Source organism: Diabrotica undecimpunctata, chromosome 1, assembly GCF_040954645.1.
Source record: "Diabrotica undecimpunctata isolate CICGRU chromosome 1, icDiaUnde3, whole genome shotgun sequence".
In the NCBI taxonomy this organism is placed as follows: domain Eukaryota; kingdom Metazoa; phylum Arthropoda; class Insecta; order Coleoptera; family Chrysomelidae; genus Diabrotica; species Diabrotica undecimpunctata.
Window position 1 is genome coordinate 94,467,279 of NC_092803.1, and position 21,062 is coordinate 94,488,340.

Below are 21,062 nucleotides of genomic sequence, written 5' to 3' on the forward strand. Positions count from 1 at the left end.
TATTTGAAATTAAAAATCACACTAAATTTTATCTTTTTTTTTTTCACCCCTGTAACTTATTAAAATAAACATAGAAGTTTTCAGGGACTTTCGGCCCTCAGTAATAATGTATTCTTTCATTCTGCGTTTAAATTTTTCAAAAATACTTATTAGTTTTTTTAGGATTCGAAAAAAATGAATGTATTTAAAAAGCATTGGCCCGAAATTTTGCGCCTACGCTCTTAAGAAGACAAAGCTTGTGATAATTAGCAAGAAAAGAATAACAGAAGGTCAACTCTACGTCAACCAATCCCCTGTAGAAGGAGTCACGCACTACAACTACCTCGGCACCATAATAAATGAAGAATGGACCAACAACCAGGAGATTAGAGCACGTATCGGAAAAGCTAGATCCACCTTCAATCGGATGGAGGCCTTCTTCAAGAGTCACAACCTCTCTCTTGATACAAAAGTAAGAATGCTGCGATGCTACGTCTTCTCTGTCCTTTTTTATGGTGTTGAATTGTGGACCTTGAACGAAGATGTGTGCAGAAAACTGGAAGCATTTGAGATGTGGCTATATCGGAGAATGCTTAAGATCCCGTGGACTGACCGAGTCACAAATGAGGAGGTCCTCAGATGAATGAATAAGAACCGAGAGGTACTGACCACTATCAAATCTCGAAAGTTACAGTTCTTCGGACATATTATGCGAAATGAATCCAGATATGCTCTCCTTCAAGCCATTCTGTAAGGAAAAATATTTGGAAAACGAGGTCCAGGAAGAAGACGAACATATTGGTTAAAGAACCTCAGAATCTGGTTCAATACAACATATGTGCAGCTTTTCCGCGCTGCTGCAGATAAAATAAGGATTGCCATGATGATCAAAACAAACCAGAAACAAACAAACTAGGTACTCATTTTTAGACAGCGTAATTTGTATATCTGTAACTAACTTCGTTACTACATCTAATGATCCAAGGCTTCTGCGAAATCCATACTGCGCACTAGGTAAAATACAATTTGATTCTAAAAACCATTCTAGTCTAGCTTTAATTAATCTTTCAAAAGTTTTACTTAATACGACATTAAAGAAATTGGTGATATGACTTTAGGTTTTAATATTGGTTGTATGATATATTTTTTAAAATGATCTATGTATTGCTCTCCTACCCACCAACTATTGAAAACTTTAAATAATTGCTCTTTAGTTATTTCGGGTAAATCATAAATTAATTTAAGTAATAAAATCATAGCCAGGAGTAGTATTCTTCGTTGTTTTTATAACAACCTTCAAATCTTCACTATTAAACGGAGCTTGAAGCTCACTATAATCTATTACATGCATATTATTTGTTTGTTTTTTTTTTATATATATTTGGTACATAAGTTGGTGCAATTGTATCTAATAATTTCTAATTAATTAACTGTGTTAGTGAAGGTTTTCTGTAACTGCTATTCTTATTTGATATTTTTTTAATAAAATTCCAAATTTTTTATGAGTCTATTTTTATTTAGTTTAGTGATTTACCCAACACTTTGTTGTTTTTGCTGGTTGTTAAAATATTTCGATAGGTTTCCCAGTTGGCCGAAGATTCAAGCCATTTACTACTAGATTGTATTCTACTGTTATTATATCTCGTTGTTAATATTGTACTTATAGGAAAGTGGTCTGAGCCTAGTGTATCATCTAAAGGATTTCATTCTACATAACCGATCAAGTTGGGTGAAATAAGTGTAAGATCAACAGGAGAAGGATTTTCATTTGGTCTCGTAATTTTAGTAGGTCTACCATCATTTCTTCTTCTTCTTAACATGCCATACACCAAAGTGCGTAGGCGACTATCTCATTACTAGAATTCTGTTCTTGGAGGCGTGACACAGCTCGCCTGTATTGTGTATTCCTGTCCATTCTTTAATATTTCTTAACCAGGATAATTGTTTGCGACCGGCTCCTCTCCTACCTTCGATCTTCCCTTGTAGGATTAACTGTGGTATTTCATATTTTGCTCCTCTCAATATGTGCCCAAGGTAACCAATCTTGCGTTTTTTAATTAATTTAAAGAGTTCTCTTTCCACGCCGGCTCTCTTAAGGACGTCATCGTTTCGAACTATATCCACCCAAGGTATGCGCATCATTCTTCTTAATGACCACATTTCAAATGCTTCAAGTTTGTTGATAGATGTTTTTTTCAAAGTCCACGTTTCCATGCCATAAAGTAAGATGGACCATGGCCCTGATTCTATTTCATTTCGATGTCGAAATTTAAAAGCGACTACGCCATGACAGTCGCAATCGCTAGCGATTCTGATTCATTTCGATTGTAGTTAAAACTGGGGATATTTACTTTATCATTTTGACACTGCTGAAAATTTGGGTTGGCCCTGTTGTTTATTGGCTGCACTACGCTTGTTGAATGTTTGTTTTGTTTACGTTACGTGAACGTCTTTTTTTTCTTGTTTGAGTTGTTAAATCATAAATAGTGGCCATTCTCAATTATATTTTGAATTGAAAGAAAAGATGGCAAGAAAAAAAAGGCAATGTGGGAGATCCTTAAGTTATAACCACTAAAATTTGACTTAGTGGTTATATTCTAATATATTTTTAAATTTACTGTAGCTTAGTAATACTAACCCTAAACATTTTAGGTATCCTAGAGGCATAAACATCTTCTTCCAAATATGGTTCTAATACCCTTATTAAATAATTTGCAGCTTGTTTATTAAGCCGGAATTGCTGCCTAAATTGAGCATCACTAAGTGAAAAAGAATTTTGAGTATCCCGTAACATTCTTCTCATCCTCCGTTATGAGCGTCGGATATCTATCCTCTCTAATTCCTCCAAAACTAGCAAATGTCCGTAAAACACAGCCATATTAATACTTTTTGCCTCAGTTTTCCTTGCAAGGATCAAAACACCGCCTACCTAAACTGAACCTAAGTTCACTTCTCCCAGTCCAGTCAGTCATGTCAGATTAATTTCGACTCGAAATTAAATATCAACCACTTTCTTGAAGTTGAAATTAATTTCGATAAATCGAAATTTAGTGACGTCGTTTGGTTAGTTCAGCTGAAATCCACAAGGTTCGCAAAGTCGCATTTCGACGTCGCCATATTAATTTCGACATGTTTTGAGTCGAAATCTCAATTAGAATCAGGGCCCATATGTAGCACTTGACCATTCTGTAGCGTATTTCGAAATGTAGGTTTTGATTACATAGAAGCGGTCTGAATTTCACAAAAGCTTGTCTTGCCATTTGTATTCGGGTTTTTATCTCTTTTTGTGGATCCGATTGGTCATTGATTGTGGTGCCAAGGTATTTAAAAGTTTTCACGCGTTTTATGCGATCGTCACCTATGCATATTATCGAGTTTTCTGGAGGGTTTCTGCTAATGACCATATATTTCGTTTTCAAAATGTTGATTTTGAGGCCATATTTTTTACCTATGCTATTCACCCTATCAAGTAATAACTGCTGATCTTCCAATTTATCAGTTATAATTACTGTGTCGTCCGCATAGCGTAGGTTGCTAATTGGTATGCCGTTCACCTTAATGCCTAATTCCGTGTCTTCTAATGCTTCCGCAAATATATTTTCAACATATAAATTAAAAAGCATCGGAGAGTATGCAGCCTTGGCGGACACCTTTCCGGATTTCAAATTCATCCGTATATTGGTCTTGATCAATCCTCACCTTTGCCATTTGGTTCCAGTATAGATTCTGAATAATTTTGATCCCCTTCTGGTCAATGTTGGCCCTATGTGGTAGTTCCATCATGATATCATGTTTAACATTGTCAAATGCCTTCTCGTAGTCGATGAAGGTGAGGTAGACATCTTTTCGTTGATCTAAACAGTTTTGTATTAAAGTGTTCAAACATAAAATTGCCTCTCTTGTTCCTAGTCCTCCCTTAAAACCGAATTGTGTTGACCCGCTAAGTTCTTCTAGTATCTTGTACATTCTTAAGTGTAATATCCTAAGGAAGAGTTTCAGCAAGTGACTCATTAAACTGATTAAGCGGTGTTCATTGCATTTTGTGGCATTAGCTGTTTTTGGGATCATCACAAAGGATGACTGCAGCCATTCTCGCGGAATGTAACCAGTATCATAAATTCTATTGAACAGCTTTACCAAGATTTCGGCATTCTCCTCGTCTAGTAGTTTTATTGCTTCTATATTAATTTCATCTGGACCTGTTGCTTTATGCATCTTTGTGGTTCTAACTGCATATTCTATTTCACTTCGCATTATTGATGGCCCTGATAAGTTTTCGGAAGGAAGTTTGCGCGTTGGTCGTGTTGGTCTTTCGTCATTAAAAAGTCTTTCTGCGTATTCTTTCCACGCCATTGCTATCTCCTCTTTTGATTCTATGTATTCGTTTCTGTCGTTGCGTATTCTTGTTCTGTGGTGGCTTTTGTGTAAATTCGATATTTCTTTGATCTTCTTATGTAGTCCAAAACTATCTCCTTTTTCCTGCAATTGTTCTATTTCGTTGCACCTTTCCACCATCCAACGTTCTTTTGCTTTCTTAATTTTCTGGCGAATTTCTTTGTGTATCTGTTTGTATTTGTCTTGATTACGTTGTTGTTTATGTTGCCTTCGCTTTTCCATTAGATCCATAATTTCGTCCGTCATCCATTCGTTATGCTTTCTCTTCCTGATCTGTGTTTTAACTTCCCTGTTTACTGCCAGAATCGTTCCTTTAATATCATTGACCATCTCTTCGATATCATCATTTTGTTCTATTATTCGCATTCTTTCATTAATTTGATTTGCATAACTCTTCTTCAGATTTTCGTCTCTCATCAGTTCTCTTGTATTTATAGGCGTGCTGGTGTTTGTATTTGTTCTCTTAATTTTTGCTAGTTTTAACCTCACATCTGCTATTAGCGGATTATTCTTATCAGATTCCTACAGATCAACCATATAAAATTATAACCTTAATAATAACCTATCCAATATTAACATTTAAACCAACAATAAGAAAATAGAAAACATAAATAAAATGTAGATTTGTAGAAAAAATGTCTATATGTCAATGATAATTGATAATAGGGCATGAGATATTCTCAGACTCACGACAGTGGCCCAAAAATTAACAAAACAAATGTACTGGCTGATTATTCAGAAGAATAAAAGCCAAAAAGAAGAAGAAGAAGAATTAGCGGATTATGATCGGATGCAATATCAGCACCTGGATATGCTGCGATTCTTTTGATAGCGTTACGAAATCTGTTTATTAAAGCGTAGTCAATTTGGTTTCTAATTATTCGATTTGGACGGTCTCCTGGTGATTTCCAAGTATATAACTTACGAGGTGGGAGCTGAAACCATGTGTTCATGACGACAAAACCGTTCTCCTGGCAGAATTCACACAGCAGGTCGCCTCTTTCATTTCTAACTCCAAGGCCGTACTATCCAATTATGTCTTCATACCTTCCTTTACCCACCTTGGCGTTAAAGTCGCCCATTATTATGTTTATGTCCTCTTTCTGTGTTAGTCTTATTGCTTTTTCCAGATCTTTATAGAACTTAGTTATTTCTTCTTCTGACTTATCTGCTGTTGGTGCATATGCTTGTGTCACATTTATGTTTACTGGTTTGCCTGTCATTTTGATCAACATGACTCGTTCGGAAATTGGAACAAAATCTGTCACCGATTTACTGGTCTTCCTGTCAAGAGCAATAGCCACTCCATGTCGGTGATGTCTATCTGTTGGGTCACTACACGAGTAATACATAGTAATTTTATCTTTCGTAAACTGTCCAGATCCAGTCCATCGGACTTCACTGACTCCCATTATATTTATTTTCAGCCGATTCATTTCCTTTATAAGGTTGTGTAGTTTTCATGGTTCGTAAAGACTATTAACATTCCATGTTGAAATTCGTTGGATATCATCTATTTGGCACCGGGAGATTCTTCGCACCCTCTGACCATCTAAGCCCTGCCCGAGACTGAGGGCCATTGTTTTGTTTTGTTCTGCCATAATGAGATGAGTTATCCTGGGGAAAAGGTAGTGTTGTGGTATCCCGTTACTTTCAACACCGCAGTACCACAGCCATTCAAACTGTCCTAGTCATGCCTGTGGAATTCCAATAACAAGCCGGTCCAAGATAATTTCTTTTGCGCCTTGTGTTGGTACTGGTGATCGCTGCTGCCCTTCACCAGGGTTGAGGACTAGGAGGGATACATATGGAGGGTGTAGGATAAAGGTTATGGGACATGAGATTCCACGGTGTGGGATGGTGGAATATCATGAGCTAGCGTGGGCAGGGTCGCTAATCCCTGAAGTAGGTCTGTTTCCACCGGGATCGTGAAAAGTACCCACCCACTACCCGCGGGTAGCGGGTGGGTACAACATTTAGAACAATAAAATTTTCTAGAACATCTGCTCAATTATTATCTTAAATATTGTCGCGCACCGAGTCCCAAAGGCTGTGGATGTGGGTTCAAGTCTCTACAAATTATACTGTTTCCTTGAATTTGTGTCAATATTTTCGTCCAATCATTTTTAGTTGCTTGCACATTTGGTGGTTTATATATACATATGATTGATATTTTAAGGTCTTCTATTAGTATTGCACAAATTTCTATTTTTTGTTAAGTTTTTTGTAAATTTTACTACAGAATAACAAAAGTGATCTTTAATAAGTATTCCTACCCCACCATATCTATCTGCTCTATTATTATTTATAAAAGTATAGTTACATATTTAATCTGAAACTTTGGTTAGGTGATAACCAAGTTTCATTTAGTGCAATTAAATCAACGCTTTTTGATTGGTTTATATGATTAGAGATTTGGTTTATTTATTAAAGATTTTGCATTCCACTGTAATATCTTAAATTCCCTATTGAATGCCGTTATTTCCATCATCTTGTTGAATTGATCTTAATAAATTTTTTAGTTCATTTTGTGTCTTTTATAACCTGCATTTATGTGACATCTAAATTAATTTTTTTGTAGATATTTCCGAATATGTGCGGTAATTTTTGTAGTACTATATTTCTATTTTTTCCTTGTGTACCTGAGAATCTTTGTGAGGATTCGGTAAGATTGAATTAGTTATTTTAATATTGAAAATTGAAAATTTGGTGCTTTATCTATAATAATTGGTGAAATAGCTTTACGTTTTTTTGATTGTGATTGTGGCCGGCTACCCTATTTTTATTAGAACTGGTTGGTGTAGATATGCCTGTTTTATAAATTTGACCCATTTGTGGAAATTTTTCTAAATTGTTCAATACATCAAATCTGTTATTAAAGTTACTTTAGAATAACTGCTATTTTGTATTAGCAATTCCGCTTACTTAGAAGATAATTTTTTTTTGTAACAATCTTTTTTATATGTAACTGCTGCATGTATTTGTAACAGTTTTTCGAAACAGATTTATGTCCGATTTCTTTTACAACAGATGCAATATTCTTCTTTTGTGCATTCTTCGGTATCTGTATTTTCGTGTATTTGCCCACATCGTTTAAATTTATTTGTTGTACTTCCACAGTATTTTGCAGTAATTTGAAACACTGGACCACCGGATAAATTGTAATGTAAACAGCAAGGAAATAAAGAAGGAAAAATTAAGAGGTAATTAGCCTAGTAAAGAGTAATAATTATTTAAGAAATTATTATATATTCCAAATTAATAAAGAATAAATTCGACACAGTTTAACGTATAAATTCCAAAGTAAAAACAAAACGATTGACCCAGTTTAACACAAGCCTGAATGTTTAAAATTACGACACTTAGACCTTGTTGGAAATTAATACAAGGTAAGTATTGTTAAACAAGTGAGAAGAATTGAGCTGAGTAAGTAGTTTTACATAGCGTGATCCAGTTTAACACATGGAATACGTGACATAAAGAATCTAAGGCATAATCAGCGAAACATAAAAACCAGGCAGAAGTTGGTCAGGGAGTTCAGTAAGAACTCGGCACCTGAGGGTGGCCCACGCGAGAGGCGCGCCGAGTGAACGCGTTAATTAACTCGACGGGGTAGTGTGACGTATAAAGTGTCGGCAACTGGAGGTTCGAAGGTACGAAATCTCAAATCCCGGTAGACTGGAGGCGTATTCCCTAGCTAGAGCCTAGATACGCAGAGGTAACTAAGATCTCTATATACTAACCCCAGGTATATCTAATAATACGGAAATTGTCTGATCTTTAATTCCTTGCTGGTTTCTTCTCGTCTCCCTTCGCGCCTGAGCGAACATTTTGTCATAACTGATATTTGTAATGTACAGTCTAGTTAATACATTGTAAATTCGAAATTTGTTTTGTTATTCCTAGCCGGTACAGGTCGAGACTAGAAGAGATACACATTTCGCTATGCAGTGCTCCGGCTTCTAACGTAAGCCCATAGCCTCTCACTCTTTGCAGGACCTGAGACCGAGAAGTCCTTGATCCCCTTCCTTCCCAAAAAGATTTCTCTACCCTCTTGTAAATCCGCGAGGGCGAAACCAGTCAGTTCAGACTAGTGGAGCCAGTAAGCCTTGCCCCGCTCGCAGGGATAAGTATCCCCTAAGGATTGTAGAGGCATTGATAAGGAGATTGAAACGGACGTCTTCTACAATGGTGACAGCATATTATCAGAGTGGAGACAATTCATTAGAGGGGTATATTAGATTTAATTACAGCTTCCAATAATAAATTATCCTATATTATTAGACTAGTGACAGCGGTATTAGTTTTATCACAGTAAACAATCCTATATTATTAGAATGGTGTCTTCACCCCCAATATAACCTTTTAGGATTATTAGAAAATATATGGTTCTAGTACAAACCTAATCAAATTTATATTGACATTGCGGTAAATTGTTACCTAAAAATGTAACGATAAGCATTTGTCTAGGTACATATACAGTTTCTTTGTTTAGTCCGGATTTTCTTGAAATTCGTTATTGTTTTTACTTTATTCATTTTTTGTCATCGGAAATTAGTTAGTGAGCAGTAAAAGGTCGAATGGATCGAAGAAAAGCAGATTGGGTTCGGAACAGCAAAGATTTCGGCATATAGTTTTCAAAACAAACCGGCAATTTTTTTTTTAATTTCATGAGTTAAGAGGTGAATTTAATCTCAAAATGCTATTTGGCAGTTTGTTTCGTGCCAAAATAAATATACAAGTTTGTTTAGTGAGTTAGTTAATCACCGATTTGTTGTACGCAGTATTCCAAGCGAGGGATTTGAAAAACAGCGTTTCCAACGTTTTAAGGGGTCCACATGGTTTTAAGTGAAAATTAAGTCGCCGAAATTTGAAGAATACATTTTGTTATCATCTAGGATAATCTGAAGCCCAATTCAGACTATTATATAGTCCATAATTCTTTAATATGAAATAATAAAGTGTTGTATACTTTACCAAGAATCAGAAGTACTAAATTGGTTTAATTAAAACTCACTAATCGCACCACACCGGTCGAAAGATTGAATAAAACTATAAATAATAAATTAGTCATTAAATATGAACACAAATAACACTATATCTACCAAAAACCGCCAAAATTCAATATTTTTTGGAAGTGATCTAAAAAATTATAATAACTTGACAGTTGTTTTTGACATCTACTGAAAAACTAGTTTTTATGGAAGCTGGTATATTTTGATTGGATAAAGTTTGAGTTAATAAACTTACGTTCCTGTAGGATCAACGTGAAGTCCAAGAATAGGTGCTTTGTGGCAAAGTATTTTGGCTAAAGGATCTTTAGAAGTGGGTGACCAAAATGAGACGACACCTTTGGCATGCCCTAAACATAATGTGGCATTCCAAGGATTTTGAGACAATACAGATAATCTACCTAATCCAGTATTGTAAAGCCCAACAATTTGTCCAATGGATATATCTAACCACCCCAAGTATCCTTCATCACTCTAAAATAAAATATTTATCGTAAGAATATTAATAAGAATAATTAGTATACAATTTCAAATTTAAATTACAAATATAACATTTAATGTAATAATTATTAACTAAAGTATTATTTTTTATCAGATTTTTTATTTCTAGAATAAATTAACACGTAAAAAATGTTTATTGAAACGCAGATTACATTAGATAAAATGCAGATCTTATGCTATTTCGGTAGAAACAAAATAACTATTCAAATTTTACAGAGTTATTAAGTTCGAATCACTGCACAGGAGGATAGAAATTCGAAAAAGTGGCAAAAAGTTGATTTAAGAATATCAGTAAAATATGTATGTCGTCGTTGTCATCTCAATGTAACAAAGTAAGTTGGATTTAAAAGTTATTACATTTGACCGAATATTTTTATTTCGACAGAGATTTGAATATAAGAGCAAGCCTCAAATCAGGAAACAACATATATTATTAAAATGCCATAAGTTTCAATATTCAAAACTTATTTCATAAGTTTAACTAATTATTATGTTTTGGTACAGTATAAAATATATTTGGAACTTTGTTTATATATATATATATATATACATATATATATATATATATATATATATATATATATATATATATATATATATATATATATATATATATATATATATATATTCAAACAATCGTCGTATTTACATATTAATATACTAATTGTTGGGAATTAATCCAACCTTGGCAACAACGCTCCTACATCTTTCCCCTCCATGCAACAAAGAAATGGAGGCACTGAAGAAACAACGAGGAAAGCGAGGATATAATTGGTGTGATTAATTTTTTGATTCTCAATTAACAATAACAGAAATACAATAATAAGAGAAGAATCAATAATTAAATATTTTGAATGTTCTAATGTAAAACAAGATAACATAGAACAAGACAGTGATGATGCCGATGCTCCTGAAAATCGTGATGTTATCGAAAAACAGGTTGAGTTTACCGAGACTACAAGCTTATTATAGCCGCAAATGTAAAATATGGAACAAAAAATTTCTGTTTAGCAGGGTTGGCAGTTCTGTATTGTTACTCGAGCGTACCAGACGTATATACTTCGGCCGGTGATTTCGAGTGTTTAAAATTTTAACAAAACCGATTTAAAAACTCATTAAATTACTTCTGTAAAAACATAGCGATAGTGTAAAAAATATACAATGAGTGTGCAAGACGGGGGGCCATCCCCCGATCCACCCGATGATCTTTTGTTTGATTCCCCAGATCAGCAAGACATGAATATGCAAGTCACGCATTCAGGTATACGTAATTCACACGAAAATCAAAATGTAAGTAAACCAAATTTAATTACCGAGCAGTCTAATACTTTGAAAGACGGAAATTCATTCCAATCTCAACCCGAAAGGCAGAAATAGGTTTTTAATTATGGCCCAAACGATCAGGGCCCTTTTCATATTTATGTGGAAAACAACCAAATAATTTTTTCAGCTAGACTAAATGCTTTAAAAGTCGGGGATATAATTTTAACAAATTTTCCTGAATTGGACAATAATATTTTAAGTATCGATGCAATAGGTCGCAATAGAATTCGAATTAAAATGAATGATTCAAAAAACGCTAATTACCTTATCAGTAACAAAAATGCTATAGTATTTATTGATAATAATTTAGATATTTATGTTCCCAAATTTATTGTTGTTAAACAAGGCGTAATACTAGATATTTCGACGGAATTTTCTGAAGATTACCTTAAAAATAAAATTAAATTTTATGAACCCCATTTACCGTTCGAAGTTTTAAATGTTAAAAGAATTAATCGTAAGAATACAACATGCGAATCGACAGAATTTGTTCCAACAAAATCATGCATTATCAGTTTTAAAATACAAACATTATATAAGAAGTAGAGTTATACAAACAAAAAGTACTACTATGTTTTAATTGTTTGCGTTACGGGCATCTAGGAAATCAATGTAAATCTCGACCGAGATGCTATAAATGTAACAAAGATCACAACTCGAAAGAGTGTACGGAAGTAGAAATAACACCAAAATGTTTTAGTTGCATGGGAGATCATTTTACTATTATTTTGAAAGATTGCCGGGAATTTCACCGACAAAAATTAATCAAAGAAACTATGTTATCAGCCAATGTAAATTATCATGATGCTAACAAATTAATTCCCAGAAACTCAATCGTTCAACCACTACTAAAAATAACCCAAACGAAAGCATGGCCTTTCAAAAGATTTCCATTCCACAACCAACCCGTATGGAGCTTCTACCCTCATGCTCGACTCAACCTCCTCCAAACTTCTATTTCTTCGGAGAGTCATCTTCACACCATTCACAAACTCACAATAGAGTCTGTAACAAAAAACATACTGTTGAGTTTCATAAGCCAGTTAAAAGGTCGAGGTCAAATAGTCCAGACAAAATTGATATAACCCATCGAGAAATCATTTCTCAACCTAGGACTATAGGTCCAAATTATAGTATTCTAAACAACCCTAGTTACGTTAAAAATGTAAACAGTTCAGATTTTTCAACTCATAATTCAGGGTTAACTTCAGAGAATCTTAAATAATTACAGAATTAGTGGCAAACATTATCTCTACAATTAAGAGAGCTAATAATATCACCAAAACGGAACTAGAATGTATAATTAGTAAACAATTAAATATAGATCTATCAGAAAACATATCAAATTCGCAGATTCAACACAGAAAATAAATATCATTCAATGGAACTGCCGATCAGCAGTTTCAAATAAAGAAAACTTGGAATTCCTTCTTCATGAGAATGATGCTGCTCTTGCGATGTTATCTGAAACTTGGTTCAAAGAGGGAAGGTATTATAATTTTAAAAATTACAATATTAGTCGTAAAGACCGTCCAGACGGTTATGAAGGGGTGGCCATATTAATTAAAGCAAGCCTTTACTATGAAGAAATAATAAATACTAAAGTAAATTTTTTTCATAAATGTATTGCTATTAAGCTTTTACCGAATAAAAAAACCATTTATATAGTATCGTTATATATTGAACCAAGAAAGAAAATAACACTGCAAGAGTGGAATGATTTTTTTGCTAATGTAAAGTAATGTCAAAACCTTTTCTAATATTTTAATGCCCATCATGTTTCTTGGGGTTGCGATTTTAATGACACATATGGGAATATTTTATCTGATGCAATAAACCATTGTAATCTTATTTTTCTAAACAGAGGATCTCCAACATTAGTTCCCTTAAGTAGTAAAAGCGCAATTGACTTAACTCTGTGCTCTCAAGATATTGTACAGTTTTTTACATGGACAACAATAGAGGACCCACATGGATCAAATCACCTACCCATATTGATAACACTCAATGTTAAAGTTGATCATGACTTAGCTGAACCATCGAAGCAGTATATGGCAGTTAAAAAATGCCAATTGGAATCTATATGTAGCTAATCTCGAACACAGAGATATAGCTCAAAATTATGATGAACTCCTTTCTATGATTAATAAAGCTGCAGAAATTGTCATCTCAAAAAAATTTTCAGGTCGGACTAAGCACCACAATCACTGTCCGAAGCCTTGGTGGAATGAAACATGTAAAAATGCTGCTCATCAAAGAAAATTAGCTTTTGCCAAGTATAAGAGAACTCCAAATAGAGAAAATTTAATTGAATTCAAAAAAATGGATGCTTGCGCCAACCGCACATTCAAATTTACAAAAAGGCAAAAATGGGTTGAGTACTATACAAGCTTAAACAGCCATACCCCAATTTCACAAATTTGGAAAAAGGTAAACAATTATAAAAATCGAAAAGTTCAAAATAGATTACCAATAAACCCAAATTCAAACTGGATAGAAGAATTTCATATCAAAATTTCACCGCCATGGGTACCAACCAACCGTGGTGAATGTGATCTCCAAATTTCCTCAGTACCAAGGAATACGACCTATCTTAGCGAAACCTCCGATAGTGGCTGCAAGACCTTGACGTGGGTTCGGGGGCTTAAGCTGACTGTTCAGGTAGGGCTGTAGTCTGGCGCAGGAAATGGAACAAGTATGTGTATGTGAATGAATGGGATCTCCCTAATAAGGAGCTCTCCGTTGAATGAAGGTATCCCCTATAAACGGGCTAGGCCTGGTGAACGGGAAGTATGAATGGATGTGAAAGGACCTCGCTAGAGCAGTTCCTGCCACCGCTTAGATCTCTGGAGTACCTGGGAATCTCTTCCAGATAGTCGAGAGACTAAGTATAGATGAACTGCTTCAGCGACTAAGAAGCAGCCTACCCAAGTTAACAATACCAGGAATCACAGCGTGGAGGATGGTGCTCGCTCCCTGCGATGGAATCTCAAGACTGGAGTAGTGTCCAGATTGACGTTTCGTTGCTGGAAGAGACAGCCATCTACGGAAACCTGCCTGGTATAAACCGTGTCTATTACGTCATAAGACGAACATAGATGTGGGGGCTTGCCTTAAACGGCCGGCCAAGTGGAAGGGAACCACAATAAAAAATCCTCCCAATTTCAAGGTGGAACAGCATAAGCCGAAGAATGAATAGTTAGGGGGTATCTAACTACTATTATGCGAACTCTGGGGCACCTGGCGAACCTCAGTTTTACTAGCCTTACTGTGGCATGCGGGGCTCTGCTGCAGGTGACATTTATTTCCCTAGCTTCTCGTGGGAATCTGTATGGAACCCTATATTAAAGAAAAAGAAGGGATATCCGACTCCCAAAGATCGGACACTGAAATGGAGGTTAGCGACCCTCATGTACAGGCTGAAAATAAGCCTGAAAAAACTGAGGAGAAGCTACTTCTAACTAGTGGCGACGAGCTTAGACCCTTAAGTCCCGTACACGGGAAAGAAAGGATAAAGCTATCTGGTGCCGCAAGAAAAAGGCTTAAATACCTTATTAAGAAAGGACTGACTCCGGAAGAAGCCCGAAAGAAAGCAGTCGAGCCCATAAAGGAGAAATCTCTGGAAAAAGGCCCCAAAAGGGTCCGCTCTGAAGAGAACACTCCCGAAGGTCGACAAGCAAAAAAATCAAGCAGTGATGCACATAAAGGCGACACTGTGCCTAAATCTGCAAAGCCCTCCTTCAGTCAAATGGCTGAAGGTGTTAAAGTGGGAATCCTACCCTCGGAATTCCCACGTCATCTCCTTACAACGGAACAATTAGAGGCCGTTAAGGAGAAGATCTTAGACAAGATTCTTGAGCTCCAGAAACAAAAGAGCGAAAAGCCTAACTTTCTGAGCGCTCAAAACAGACCTGGCTGGCTAGCTTTGATGTGCGCCGACAAAGCCACCTTGGAGTGGCTAAAGACACACATTGGAGAGATACAGCCATGGAAGGGTGCCACATTGAGACTTGTAGAGGGAACAGAAATTCCTCACACTGAAGTCTTTACGGCGTACCTTCCCGGAAGTAAGGATTATTCCACGGAGAAAATTCTAGGTCTAATAGAGGCTCAAAACTTTAGCCTCCATACCTCCGCATGGAGAATACTGAATAGGTCTACGAGTGGAACCGTGGAAATTCTAACCCTTTCAGTGGACAGCCAATCCGCCGAAAGGCTAAAATCAACGGGGCATACGATCAATTACAGATATGGTCGTACGGTCCTAAGAGACAAGAGTGGCAGAAATCAACCCACAACAAGCGGGTCTCAAAAACCCGCTACGGTGTCTAAGGCCCCGAATGAGCAAAAAAGTGCTTAAGATGAATCCAGGAGGACAGGCAAGCAAAAGCCTGACTTCAAGGAATCAGCTAGCGGGTCTCAAAAACCTGCTACGCTGTCTAAGGCCCCGGATGAGCAAAAAAGTGCTCAAGATGGATCCAGGAGGACAGGCAAGCAAAGGCCTGACTCCAAGGAATCAGCTAGTGACCAAAAAAAATCTGGGAAACCAGACAATAAAGGCAAGGGAAAATTAAAAAATCCCCAAACCAACCTATAAAAATGATTCAAAGGCTGAAATGTTTGCAGATAAACCTTCAACATTCAAAAGCAGCTACCAGTGGGCTTAGAAAAAGGTTCATTGACGACAGCCTAGCCATTGGCCTCCTACAGGAGCCTTGGATTAATGGAGGACGAATACAAGGACTCAACATGAAATCAAGTAGGTTACTCTATAATATCAATACTGACAATCCAAGAGCAGCATTACTGCTCTCACATAATATTAAATATATTTCTGTTCCAGAATTTACCACGGCAGATTTGGTAACCGCAATAGTGGAAATGCCAACAGAAGTAGGCAAGAGGCAAATCGTTATTGCTTCGGCCTATTTTCCGGGTGACTCTGAAAACCATCCACCTCCAGAGGAAGTTCAAAGACTCATGGGATGGTGCAAGAGCAAGAACAGACAATTAATTATTGGCTGCGATGCAAATGCACACCACACAGTATGGGGTAGCACAGGAATCAATAACAGGGGTGAGCACCTCCTGGACTATATATCTGCTAATAACTTAGATATTGCAAACAGAGGTAACAAACCCACATTTATAAACGCAATTAGGAAAGAGGTTCTTGATATAACCCTAACTAGTTCGTTTATAGCAAATAAAATATACAATTGGCACGTCTCGAATGAAGCCTCAATGTCGGATCATCAACACATAAGGTTCGACTTGGGTGCATCTGAGAAGGGTCTTGAGGAATATCGAGTCCCAAAACAGACCGATTGGGACACTTATAAAGAGTGTCTCGAAAGCGAAATGGAGGAACTTGATACGTCGCTCGACACAGAAGAAAATCTAGACCGAGCCTCATGGCAACTTCAAAATGCCATAATACAGGCCTATGAATCAAGCTGTCCTCTAAAACACAAGAGAACCACTAGGGATGTTCCCTGGTGGAATAAAGAGTTATCCAAACTTAGAAAAAAGGTCAGACAACTCTTCAATAGGGCAAAATCTACAGGTAGTTGGGACTCCTACAGAAATGCCCTTACTGAGTACAACAAAGAACTAAGAAAATCAAAAAGAAACTCGTGGAGAAAAATGTGCGAAGGGATAACAGAATTAGCCCCTGCACAACGGCTCCAAAAGGTTCTCTCAAAAGACCACACAAATGAAATTGGACTGATCAAAAAGCCGAATGGTGATTATACTGAGAGTCTAACGGAAACTATTAGAGAACTGTTAATGACCCATTTTCCTGGCTCTCAACAAATACAAGAAGATGAACCGCAAAGTGTGCAGCTGGCAGAGGCTCCAAGGGGCCTCAACAGATCCAGCAGGCAACTAGCGGAAAAAATCTTTACACAAAATAAAATCGAATGGGCCGTTAAAAGCTTTAAACCTTTTAAATCCCCTAGTAAGGACGGAATATTTCCTGCTTTACTTCAAAAAGGCTTCATGCAAATACAGCCGCAACTACAGCGGCTTTTCATAGCAAGCCTGGTCACATTCCAAAAACTTGGAGGGACGCAAAGGTGGTATTTATAACAAAGGCGGGGAAACGTCCTACAGACGAAGCGAAGTCTTATCGTCCTATATGCCTGACCTCCTTTCTCCTAAAATCAATGGAGAAACTAGTAGATTACTACATAAGAAGCGAAACATTAGCGAGGAAACCACTTCACAAACATCAGTTTGCCTACCAGACTGGCAAATCCACTATAAATGCTCTGAATTCGCTAGTCGAAAGAATTGAAAAGACAATAGTGGCAAAAGAAATAGCTCTTTGCGCTTTCATTGACATAGAGGGAGCATTCGATAATACCTCTTTTGAATCCATAAAAAGAGCACTAGTAAAGAGGAGCATTGAAGTCTCACTAATACAATGGATTCAGTCAATGCTAAAAACGAGAATCATCACTGCTAGTATTGGAGGAGAATCTGTGACTGTGACAGCGGTAAAGGGGTGCCCTCAAGGGGGAGTATTATCGCCTCTGCTGTGGTCTTTGGTTGTGGATGACCTTCTCACTAAGTTGCATGATTCTGGTTTTATAACCCAAGGTTACGCAGATGACCTAGTTGTTACAATTAGAGGCAAGCATGACCAGACTATATCTAGTCTCATGCAAACTGCTCTTAACGAAATTAAAAGTTGGTGCTCGAAAGAGGGCTTAAATGTCAACCCCAGTAAAACGACTTTGATACCTTTCACAAGGCGACGTAAATACAATTTACAGGCTCCAACTATGAATGGCATCACATTAGACTATTCCAAGGAAGTAAAATATCTGGGGGTAACCCTAGATCAAAAACTCACCTGGAATAGTCATATTGAAAAATTTTTATCCAGAGCTTTGGTGGCAAGTTGGACCTGCCGCAAGACGTTTGGAAAAACTTGGGGCCTACAACCGAAAATGACTCTCTGGTCATATAAAACAATAATTAGGCCCATGGTCACATACGCATCATTCGTATGGTGGCCAAAAACACAACAAACAACAGCTAACGCCAAGCTTCAAAAAGTGCAGCGGCTAGCTTGTCTGGGAATCACAGGGGCAATGTCAACATGTCCCACTGCAGCTCTAGAGGCGATGCTGAACCTTCCTCCCTTGCAGTTCTGCATAAGGAGGGAGGCAGTAACTACCGCCTTAAAACTGCGACAGACACAAATAATGAAACCTGGAGATCTAGTTGGCCACCTGAAAATCTTAGAAGAAATTCCATTGGATTCTAAGGACATGCCGACAGATGTTATGCCAGTCAAATTCGATTTTGAAACACCCTTTGAAGTGGTCATAAAAAACCACCAAATGGGTGAAGAAATTGAACCAAAAGTGGAAGAAGGTTCACTCGTATGGTATACGGATGGATCTAAGATAGATGAAAGGGCAGGAGTGGGAGTTACTGGGCCCAATTTCAGGCTATCTAAATCTCTTGGAAACGCCCCAACTATCTTCCAGGCAGAAATACATGCTATAGACATAAGTGCCCAAGAATGTCTCAACCGAGACACCCGTAGGGCAAGAGTCCTTATTTTATCAGACAGCCAAGCCGCCTTAAAGGCTCTAAAGTCATTTACATGTGAGTCGAAGTTGGTTTGGGACTGTAAACAATCTCTCAAGAAGCTGGCGGAACGCAACAATGTAACTGTGATGTGGGTGCCAGGTCACAAGGGAATTGCAGGAAATGAGGAAGCTGACAGCCTCGCAAAAGAAGGAGCTAATACCCCATTCCAGGGTCCGGAACCCTTCTGTGGACTATCGAAAAGCCACATCAGAGAGGAACTCCGTACCTGGGAACTCAATCAACTAAGATCATATTGGTCTAACACACCAGGACAAAGGCAAGCAAAAAGGCTCATAAAAGTTTCGCCTACTGCAACAAACCGCCTTCTCGAAATGAGTAAAAAAGATATCAAAATGGTCACTGGCCTTCTCACTGGTCACTGCCCTCTGAGATATCATCTCAAGAAGATGGGCAAATCAGATAGTGAGAACTGTCGTTTCTGTCACAATGAAAAAGAAACGGCAGAACATATACTATGCAACTGCGTAGCACTGTTCTGCAAAAGACTAAAATTCCTAGGAGAGGTCAGTCTGGCGTCCTCTGACATAGGAAACAAGTCACCTAGGAAGCTAATCAACTTCATCAGAAGTATTGGCATTCTAGAGTTTAACTAGATTAAGGTATGCACAAAAGATCTCTATAGGTCGAAGTGCGGTGAGGCCGCATGGCCTTAACGACCTCACATAATCTAATCTAATCTAATCTTAGCGAAAGATTTTTGATGTGGGAACTGGAACGATCTATCAAACATACCAACAATAGCTCTCCTGGTATAGATAATATATCTCTTATTCCATGCTTTATCTTCTTCTTGAAGTTCCATCTCCTATCGGAGGTTGGATATCATAACGGCTATGGTCACTTTGTTGGCTGCTGCTCTGAAAAGTTGTAGTGAACTACAGTTAAACCATTCTCTAAGGTTCTTCAGCCAGGAGATGCGTGTTCTTCCTATGCTTCTTCTTCTCTGGTTATGTGATCCAAATATTCTAGTTTTCTTCTTTTTATGCTGTTCATAATTTCTAACTCCTTATTTAGACGTCGTAGTACCTCAGCATTGGTAATCCTTTGAACCCACTGAATTTTTAATATTCTTTTGTAACACCACATTTCGAACGCTTCTATTTTTCTTATGTGTTGTTTCTTCAATGTCCAAGCTTCCATTCCGTATAGTAAGATAGAAAATATGTAACATCTTAGAGCCCTCAATCTGAGATGCAACTGAAGGTCTCTGTTGGTAAGCATTGTCTTCATTTTCACAAATGCTTGCCTTGCAGTTTCAATTCGGACTTTGATTTCTCTGCTTTGGTCATTTTTGTCATCAACCCAGGTTCTCAGATATTTATATGTCTCTACTTTTTCTATTTGGGTTTGCTCTATCATTAATCTTTCATTTCCATGCTTTATAACTTACCAATAAATCAGAAAAAATCTCTCTTAAGTATATTTAATGCAATATGGACAGGACAAACATCGATCCCTGAAAGTTGGAAAGAGTATATTATCATCCCAATAAAAAAAAACACGACAAACCGGATTCCATTCCAACCTCCTATAGGCCCATATCATTAGCTTCATGTGTGTCGAAAACCTTCGAGAGACTTATCAAAAATCGTCTTGAGTAATGGTTAGAAATAGAACATATTCTACCTGATATACAATATGGCTCCAGAAAATCTAGGTCAACATTGGAAGCATTAACAGTAATCTAAAAAAACAAAAGTCTAAAAATATGTCTTGGATATCTCAAGTCAACACCAATAAATATTATGGAAGCAGAAGCTGTAGAACCACCGTTACAACTAAGAAGGCAACTAATTAGTAACAAGTTTATCACAAAAGCATTTGCTAAATCCGCAAGTTATATAATTCCTATCCATGAACTGTCAATTTCAGTACTCACACAGTCTTATTGGCTAAGAAAGAAAACTGCGCTAATTTGTGAAAGTTATACCACTCTTTCCCAATTCAGGTCGGTACTGTACACATCAAAAACCCAACCAATATTTTCAGAACATCTGCATATCCTTTTTTCTAAAAAAATTAAGACGTTTCAGATTGACAAAAACGACCACTTCCTCGAAACGGTCAATCAACGATGGCCTGACTATTATCAGATTTACACCGATGGATCAAAACAAATTCGTACAGGTTCCACTTTTTACGATCACACCTCAAAATATCATGAAGAGTTCAGATTACCAGATGAGGCAACGATATATACAGCAGAAATGTTTGCAATAA

At 37.0% G+C, this 21,062-nt stretch overlaps 1 protein-coding gene across 3 annotated transcripts in view; it reads right to left on the bottom strand.

Moving 5' to 3' along the window:
* LOC140451567 (WD repeat-containing protein 46) overlaps window positions 1–21,062 on the bottom strand; it is a 341,290-nt gene that overhangs the window by 283,770 nt on the left and 36,458 nt on the right. For all 3 annotated transcript variants that reach the window (XR_011952086.1, XM_072545418.1, XM_072545416.1), the window contains exon 4: window positions 9,625–9,860. Coding sequence is in view for 2 of the 3 variants with exons in the window: in XM_072545418.1 (XP_072401519.1) it covers window positions 9,625–9,860 (236 nt within the window). In the remaining variant the exon portion in view is untranslated. The remainder of the gene's footprint in view (window positions 1–9,624; window positions 9,861–21,062) is intronic.